Source organism: Arachis duranensis, chromosome 6, assembly GCF_000817695.3.
Source record: "Arachis duranensis cultivar V14167 chromosome 6, aradu.V14167.gnm2.J7QH, whole genome shotgun sequence".
In the NCBI taxonomy this organism is placed as follows: Eukaryota; Viridiplantae; Streptophyta; class Magnoliopsida; order Fabales; family Fabaceae; genus Arachis; species Arachis duranensis.
Window position 1 is genome coordinate 54,946,319 of NC_029777.3, and position 9,377 is coordinate 54,955,695.

A 9,377-nucleotide genomic window follows, 5' to 3' on the forward strand; every position below is an offset into this window, starting at 1 on the left:
GTTTAAACGCCAGTAAGGGCAGCAAATGGGCGTTTAACGCCCAGTCTGGCACTATTCTGGGCGTTTGACGCCATAAAGGGGCACCAGACTGGCGTTTAACGCCAGAAAAGGGCAGCAGCCCGGCGTTTAACGCCAGGATTGGCAGAAGGGGCATTTTTACACGCCACTTGGTGCACGGATGAGCTATCCTTGACACCTCAAGATCTGTGGACCCCACAGGATCCCCACCATTCTCTCTCTTCTTCACCCATTCACCAATCACCTCAATACCCTTCCCCCAAAAAAAAAAACCTCACCTATTAAACCCCACCTACCCCACCATCCAAATTCAAACCACTTTCCCTCCCAAACCCCACCCATAATGGCCGAACCCTACTCCTCTCACCACTCCTGTATAAACCCATCTTCACTCCTTCTTTTTTACACAACCTAAACACTACTTTTCCCCCTTGGCCGAAACACATAGCCCCCCTCCATCTCCTTTATTTCCTCTTCTTCTACTCCCTCTTCTTTTCTTTTGCTCGAGGATGAGCAAACCTTCTAAGTTTGGTGTGGTAAAAGCATTGCTTTTTGTTTTTCCATAACCATGTATGACACTTAAGGCCAGAGAAACCTCTAGAAAGAGGAAAGGGAAGGCAAAAGCTTCCACCTCTGAGTCTGGGAGATGGAGAAATTCATCTCAAAAGCTCATCACTAAGAAAAGGATGGAGCAAACAAGAGCTTGAGCAAATTCCTCATCATGAAATCCCTGAGATGCCTCAAGGGATACACTTCCCTCCACAAAACTATTGGGAGAAAATCAACACCTCCCTAGGAAAATTAAGCTCTAACATGGGACAACTAAGGATGGAGCACCAAGAGCATTCCATCATCCACCATGAGATTAGAAAAGATCAAAAAGCTCTGAGGGAAGAGCAACAAAGACAAGGAAGAGACAAAGACGAGCTCAAAAACACTCCATAAGATCTTCAAGAGGAAGAACAAGCCGCCATCACTAAGGTGGACCCGTTCTTTAATTTCCTTGTTCTTTATTTTCTGTTTTTCAAATTTTTATGCTTTATGCTTATCTATGTTTGTGTCGTTATTACATGATCATTAGTGTCTTAGTGTCTATGCCTTAAAGTTATAAATTTCTTATGAATCCATCACCTTTCTTAGATGAAAAATGTTTTTAATCACAAAAGAACAAGAAGTACAGGATTTCGAATTCATCTTTGAAACTAGTTGAATTAGTTTGATGTGGTGACAATACTTTTTGTTTTCTTAATGAATGCTTGAACAGTGCATGTCTTTTGAATTTGTTGTTTTAAGAATGTTAAAATTGTTGGCTCTTGAAAGAATGATGGAAAAGGAGAAATGTTATTGAGGATCTGAAAAATCATCAAATTGATTCTTGAAGCAAGAAAAAGCAATGAATACAAAAAAAAAGAAAAAAAAACAGAAAAAAAAGAAAAAGCAAGTAGAAAAAGCCAATAGCCTTTTAAACCAAAAGGCAAGGGTAAAAATAAAAAGGATCCAAGGCTTTGAGCATCAGTGGATAAGAGGGCCTACAAGAATAATATCCTGGCCTAAGCGGCTAAACCAAGCTGTCCCTAACCACGTGCTTGTGGTGTGAAGGTGTCAAGTGAAAACTTGAGACTGAGCGGTTAAAGTCATGATCCAAAGCAAAAAGAGTGTTCTTAAGAACCCTGGACACCTCTAATTGGGGACTCTAGCAAAGCCGAGTCACAATCTGAAAAGGTTCACCCAGTTATGTGTCTCTGGCATGTATGTATCCGGTGAAAATACTGGAAAATAGAGTGCTTTGGGCCACGGCCAAGACTCATAAAGTAGCTGTGTTCAAGAATCAACATACTTAACTAGGAGAATTAGTAACACTATCTGAATTCTGAGTTCTTATAGACGCCAATCATTCTAAACTTCAAAGGATAAAGTGAGATGCCAAAACTGTTCAGAGACAAAAAGCTACTAGTCCCACTCATCTAATTGGAACTAAGTTTCATTGATATTTTGGAGTCTATAGTATATTCTCTTCTTTTTATCCTATTTGATTTTTAGTTGCTTGGGGACAAGCAACAATTTAAGTTTGGTGTTGTGATGAGCGGATAATTTATACGCTTTTTGGCATTGTTTTTAGTATATTTTTAGTATGTTTTAGTTAGTTTTTATTATATTTTTATTAGTTTTTAGTTAAAATTCACTTTTCTGGACTTTATTATGAGTTTGTGTGTTTTTCTCTAATTTCAGATATTTTCTGGCTGAAATTGAGGGACTTGAGCAAAAATCTGATTCAGAGGCTGAAAAGGACTGCAGATGTTGTTAGATTCTAACCACCCTGCACTCGAAGTGGATTTTATAGAGCTACAGAAGACCAATTGGCGTGCTCTTAATTGCGTTAGAAAGTGGACATCTTGGGCTTTCCAGCAATATATAATAGTTCATACTTTGCTCGAGAATTGATTGCCCAAACCGGCATTTCAAATCAGCTTCAGAATTCCCGGCGTTAAACGCCGGAACTGGCACAAAAATGGGAGTTAAACGCCCAAACTGGCACAAAAGCTGGCGTTTAACTCCAGAAAAAGTCTCTACACATGAAAGCTTCAATGCTCAGCCCAAGCACACACCAAGTGGACCCCAAAAGTGGATTTTTACGTCATTTACTCATTCTTGTAAATCCCAGGTCACTAGTTCACTATAAATAGGACTTTTTTGCTATTGTATTGGTACCTCATGACACATTACACGTTTCTGATTGTATCTTCTACGGCATGAGTCTCTAAACCCCATGGTTGGGGATGAGGAGCTCTGCTGTGTCTTGATGAATTAATGCAATTACTACTGTTTTTCATTCAATCATGCTTGCTTCTATTCTAAGATATCACTTGTTCCTCAACTTGATGAATGTGATGATCTGTGACACTCGTCATCATTCTCACCTATGAATGTGTGCCTGACAACCACCTCCATTCTACTTTAGATTGAGTGAATATCTCTTGGATTCCTTAATCAGAATCTTCGTGGTATAAGCTAGAATTGATGGCGGCACTCAAGAGAATCCGGAAGGTCTAAACCTTGTCTGTGGTATTCTGAGTAGGATTCAAGGATTGAATGACTGTGACGAGCTTCAAACTCCTGAGGGCTGGGCGTTAGTGATAGACGCAAAAGAATAACTGGATTTTATTCCAATCTGATTGAGAACCGACAGATGATTAGCCGTGCTGTGACAGAGCGCGTTGAACATTTTCACTGAGAGGATAGGAGGTAGCCATTGACAACGGTGAAACCCTACATACAGCTTGCCATGGAAGGAGCCTTGCGTGAATGAGGAAGAAGACAGTAGGAAAGCAAAGATTCAGAAGATAGAGCATCTCTAAAACCTCAACCTGTTCTCCATTACTGCAAAACAAGTATTTATTTCATGTTCTTTTTACTTTTCCTAATTAAACCTGAGAATTATTGATATCCTGACTAAGAGTTACAAGATAACCATAGCTTGCTTCAAGCCAACAATCTCTGTGGGATCGAACCTTACTTACGTAAGGTATTACTTGGACGACCCAGTGCACTTGTTGGTTAGTTGTGCGGAATTGCAAAAGTGCGATTGCAATTTCGTGCACCAGTGTCAGTGTTATATTCTGTTGGCTGCTAATGCGTTGGGTGATGCCCAGAACTTAGATCAGATTTTGGTGGTTAGAGATTTTCCAAAAGTGTTCCCAGAAGATATCCCTGAGTTCCCACCTCAAAAGGAAATTCAATTTGCAATTGAATTGGTGCTAGGAGCTGGACCAGTGTCGATTGTGCCGTATAGAATGGATCTAATAAAGCTGGCAGAGTTAAAGACTCAGTTGGAAGAGCTTTTGAATAAGAAGTTCATTTGACCGAGTGTATCCCCGTGGGGAGCGCCAGTTTTATTGGTGAAGAAGAAAGATGGAGGAATGCATTTGTGTGTGGATTACCGGTAGTTAAACAAAGTGACATGAAGAACAAATACCCTCTGCCAAGGATAGATGACTTGATGGTCCAATTGCAAGGAGCTGGAGTGTTTTCCAAGATTGATTTGAGATCCGGTTACCATCAGATAAGGGTGAAGGAAGATGATATCCCTAAGACTGTGTTTAGATCATGCTATGGACACTACGAGTTTGTGGTAATGCCCTTTGGGATAACGAATGCACCTGCTATTTTCATGGATTACATGAACAGAGTCATTTGTCCTTTTTTGACAAATTCATAGTGGTATTCATAGATGCCATCTTGGTTTACTCTAAGACAGCAAAGGAGCATGAGGAATACTTGAGGATTGTGTTGCAAATCTTAAAGGAATGGAAGTTGTATGCTAAATTGTCAAAGTGCGAGTTCTGGAAGGAGTAAGTAATGTTCTTAGGCCATGTGGTGAGTAAAGGAGGAATAGCTGTAGACCCTTCTAAGGTAGAAGTGGTGATGGAATGTGAAAGATCGATGACTGTGATGGAAGTCAAAAGCTTTTTGGGTTTAGCCAGATACTACTGAAGATTTATCGAAGGATTTTCCCAGATTGCACTGCCAATGATGAAGATAACAAGGAAAGAAGCGTCTTTCATGTGGACGTCGGAGTGCAAAGAGAGTTTTCAGACTTTGAAGCAAAGGTTAACTTATGCACCTGTTTTAATCTTACCGGAACCACATGAACCGTTTGAAGTATATTGTGATGCTTCTTTGAAGGGTTTGAGCTGCGTGTTGATGCAACACTAAAACGTGGTGGCTAACGCATCGCGTAAGCTGAGATCGCATGAGGTGAATTACCCAACTCATGACTTGGAATTAGCGACGATTGTGTTTGCATTAAAGATTTGGAGACACCAGTTGTACTGAGTAAGGTTTAGCATCTTTTCTGATCATAAGAGTCTCAAGTATATCTTTAATCAGAAAGAGCTTAATATGCGTCAAAGAAGGTGGATGGAGTTGCTAAAGGATTATGACTTTGAACTAAGTTATCATCCTGGAAAGGCGAACGTGGTAGCAGACGCTTTGAGTCAAAAATCTTTAACAATTGCTTGGATGAGAATCAAGAAGAAGAGCTAGTGGATAAGTTTGTGGATCTTAAGCTGGATATTAGTGAAGTGGCTCGAAGAGCTTGTTTGAACCAGTTACAGATCTCAAGCATGTTTAAATTAGAAATACAAAGGGCTCAGCAAGATGAGCAGAAACTTCAGCAATTGTTTCAACCAGTTGGTGACAAGAGGCGTGAAGAATTCACTAGGGATGATGAAGGGTTATGGAGATACAAGGGAAGGATTTGCATACCAAATGTAGGGAGTTTGAGGCCAGACTTGTTGTTGGAAGCTCACAATAGTGGATTTTCTATTCATCCCCGAAGCAGGAAGATGTATTATGACTTGAAGAAGATGTTCTGGTGGCCTGGGATGAAGGGTGATGTAGCTACAGTGGTATCCAAGTGTTTGGCTTGCCAGAAAGTAAAGATAGAACACCAGAAACCGTTAGGAATGCTACAACCACTTGAGATTCCTCAATGGAAGTGGGAAGGAATCACAATGGATTTTGTGATCGGTTAACCGAGGACTAGGTCGGGATTTGATGCGATTTGGGTGATCATGGATCGCTTAACCAAATCCGCTCATTTATTACCTATCCGACTAAACCGTTCTATGGATGAGTTGGCGAGATTGTACATCAAGGAGATAGTAAGGTCGGATGGTGTGTGATGAGCGGATAATTTATACGCTTTTTGGCATTGTTTTTTGGTAGTTTTTAGTAGGATCTAGCTACTTTTAGGGATGTTTTTATTAGTTTTTATTAAAAATTCACATTTCTGGACTTTACTATGAGTTTGTGTATTTTTTTGTGATTTCAGGTATTTTCTGGCTGAAATTGAGGGACCTGAGCAAAAATCTGATTCAGGCTGAAAAAGGACTGCTGATGCTGTTGGATTCTGACCTCCCTGCACTGAAACTGGATTTTTTGGAGCTATAGAACTCCAAATGGCACGCTCTTAATTGCGTTGGAAAGTAAACATCCAGGGCTTTCCAGAAATATATAATAGTTTATAATTTATTTGAGTTTAGATGACGCAAACTGGCGTTCAACGCTAGTTCCATGCTGCATTTTGGAGTAAAACGCCAGAAACACGTCACAAACCAGAGTTAAACGCCAAAAACACGTTACAACTTGGTGTTTAACCCCAAGAGAAGCCTCTGCACGTGTAAAGTCAAGCTCAGCCCAAGCACACACCAAAGTGAGCCCCGGAAGTGGATTTCTGCACTTAGACTTATTTCTGTAAACCCTAGTAGCTAGTTTAGTATAAATATAACTTTTTACTATTGTGCTAGGCGTCTTTGATCATATATCTTTGGATGGATCTTTCATCAGTGTATGCCATTTTAGACCTTCATGGGAGCTGGCCATTTGGCCATGCCTGGACCATCACTTATGTATTTTCAACGGTGGAGTTTCTACACACCATAGATTAAGGTGTAGAGCTCTGCTGTTCCTCGAGTATTAATGCAATTACTAATTCAATTCAGCTTATTCTTATTCTAAGATATTCACTACACTTTAACATGATGAATGTGATGATCCGTGACACTCATCATCATTCTCACCTATGAATGCGTGCCTGACAACCACTTTCGTTCTACCGTAGATTGAGCGCGTATCTCTTAGCCTCCATTCCGAAAGATCGGAGTCTTCGTGGTATAAGCTAGAATTATTGGCGGCCATTCCTAAGATCAGGAAAGTCTAAACCTTGTCTGTGGTATTCCGAGTAGGATCTGAGATGGGATGACTGTGACGAGCTTCAAACTCGCGAGTGTTATGTGTAGTGACAGACGCAAAAGAATCACTGGATTCTATTCCAACATGATCGAGAACCGACAGATGATTAGCCATGCTGTGACAGAGCATTTGGACCATTTTTCACTGAGAAGATGGGAAGTATCCATTGACAACGGTGACGCCCTACATACAGCTTGCCATAGAAAGGAGTAAGAATGATTGGATGAAAGCAGTAGGAAAGCAGAGATTCAAAAGGAACAAAGCATGTCCATACACTTATCTGAAATTCCCACCAATGATTTACATAAGTATCTCTATCTCTATTTTATGCTTTATTTATCTTTATATTCGAAAACCATTATAACCATTTGAATTCGCCTAACTGAGATTTACAAGATGACCATAGCTTGCTTCATACCAACAATCTCCGTGGGATCGACCCTTACTCATGTAATGTTTATTACTTGGACGACCCAGTGCACTTGCTGGTTAGTTGTGTGAAGTTGTGATAAAGTGTGATTCACGTTTGTGAGCTCCAAGTCTTTGGTGCCATTGTTGATGATCACATTTTCGTGCACCAAGTTTTTGGCGCCGTTGCCGGGGATTGTTTGAGTTTGGACAACTGACGATTCATCTTGTTGCTCAGATTAGGTAATTTTCTTCTTATTTTGTTTTCTAAAAAGTTTTCAAAAAATTTTCAAAATTTTTTATTTGTTTTCGTTTTTCAAAAAAAATAATTTTCGAAAAAAATCCAAAAAAATTAATAAAATCATAAAAATAAAAAATATTTTGTGTTTCTTGTTTGAGTCTAGTGTCAATTTTTAAGTTTGGTGTCAATTGCATGTTTTAAAAACTTTTGCCTTTTTCGAAAATTCATGCATGTGTTCTTCATGATCTTCAAGTTGTTCTTGGTAAGTTCTCTTGTTTGATCTTCATTTTTCTTGTTTTGTGTCTTTTGTTGTTTTTCATATGCATTTTTGTATTCATAGTGTCTAAACATGAAAAATTTCTAAGTTTGGTGTCTTGCATGTTTCTCTTTTCTTGAAATTTTTTCAAAAATAAGTCTTGATGTTCATCTTGATCTTCAAAGTGTTCTTGGTGTTCATCTTGACATTCATAGTGTTCTTGTATGCATCATGTGTTTTGATTCATAATTTTCATATTGTGAGTCATTTTTGTGTTTTTCTCTCTCATCATTAAAAATTCAAAAAAAATAAAAAAATATATTTTCCTTATTTCTCTCATAAATTTCGAAATCTTTGGGTTGACTTAGTTAAAATTTTTTAAAATAAGTTGTTTCTTGTTAGTCAAGTCAAGATTTAAATTTTAAAAATCCTATCTTTTCAAAACTTTTTCAAAAATCAAATCTTTTTTATTTTTTATTATTATTTTTGAAAATTTTTTAAATTGATTTTCAAAATCTTTTTCTTATCTTTATTTCATGATTTTCGAAAACTTCACTAACAATTAATGTGATTGATTAAAAAATTTGAAGTTTGTTACTTTCTTGCTAAGAAATGTTCAATCTTTAAATTTTAGGATCATATCTTTTAGTTTCTTGTTAGTCAAGTAATCAATTTTAATTTTAAAAATCAAATCTTTTTAATTTCCTTTTCATATCTTTTTTTTTAAATCTTTTTCAATCATATCTTTTCAAAATATCTTTTTCAAATCATATCTTTTTCAAAATCAATTTCAACATCTTTTTTAACTTCTTATCTTTTCAAAAAATTGATTTTTAAATATTTTTCAACTAACTAATTAACTTTTTGTTTATTTATTATCTTTTTCAAAACCACCTAACCCCTTTTCTCTTTCTAATTTTCGAAAATCACTAACTATTTTTCAAAAACAATTTTCGAAATTCTCTCCCTCTCATCTTCTTCTATTTATTTATTCATTTGCTAAAACTTCTCTTCATCTAAAAATTCGAACCCTCTCTTCCCCTTTTGTGTTTGAATTTTTCTCCTCCTTCTTCTATTCTTTTCTTCTTTTTCTCACATAAAGGAATCTCTATACTATGACATAGAGGATTCCTCTTCTTTTCTGTTCTCTTTTTTTTTCATATGAGCAGGAGCAAGGACAAGGACATTCTTGTTGAAGCAGATCCTGAACTTGAAAAGACTCTGAAGAAGAAGCTAAGAGAAGCTAAAGCACAATAATCTAGAGAAAACCTTACAGAGAATCTCGAAAAAGAAGGAAACATGGCCAAACCCAATAACAATGGTGGAGGTACAAGGAGGATGCTTGGTGATTATACTACACCTACTTCTAATTTTTATGGAAGAAGCTTCTCAATCCCTGTCATTGGAGCAAACAATTTTGAGCTGAAGCCTCAACTAGTTGCTCTGATGCAACAGAACTGCAAGTTCCATGGACTTCCATCAGAAGATCCCTATCAGTTTTTAACTGAATTTTTGTAGATCTGTGATACTGTTAAGACTAATGGAGTAGATCCTGAAGTCTACAGGCTCATGCTTTTCCCCTTTGCTGTAAGAGACAGAGCTAGAACATGGTTAGACTCACAACCTAAAGATAGCCTGGACTCTTGGGATAAGCTGGTCACGGCCTTCTTAGCCAAGTTCTTTCCTCCTCAAAAGCTGAGC

At 37.8% G+C, this 9,377-nt stretch overlaps 1 protein-coding gene across 1 annotated transcript in view; it reads left to right on the plus strand.

Annotated features, from left to right (window-relative positions):
* Positions 1 to 3,878, plus strand: part of LOC127748470 (uncharacterized) — a 20,453-nt gene extending 16,575 nt beyond the window's left edge. The window contains exon 3 of the mRNA XM_052263028.1: positions 3,627 to 3,878. Coding sequence (XP_052118988.1) covers positions 3,627 to 3,878 — 252 coding nt within the window. The remainder of the gene's footprint in view (positions 1 to 3,626) is intronic.
* The last annotated feature ends 5,499 nt before the right edge of the window (positions 3,879 to 9,377 follow it).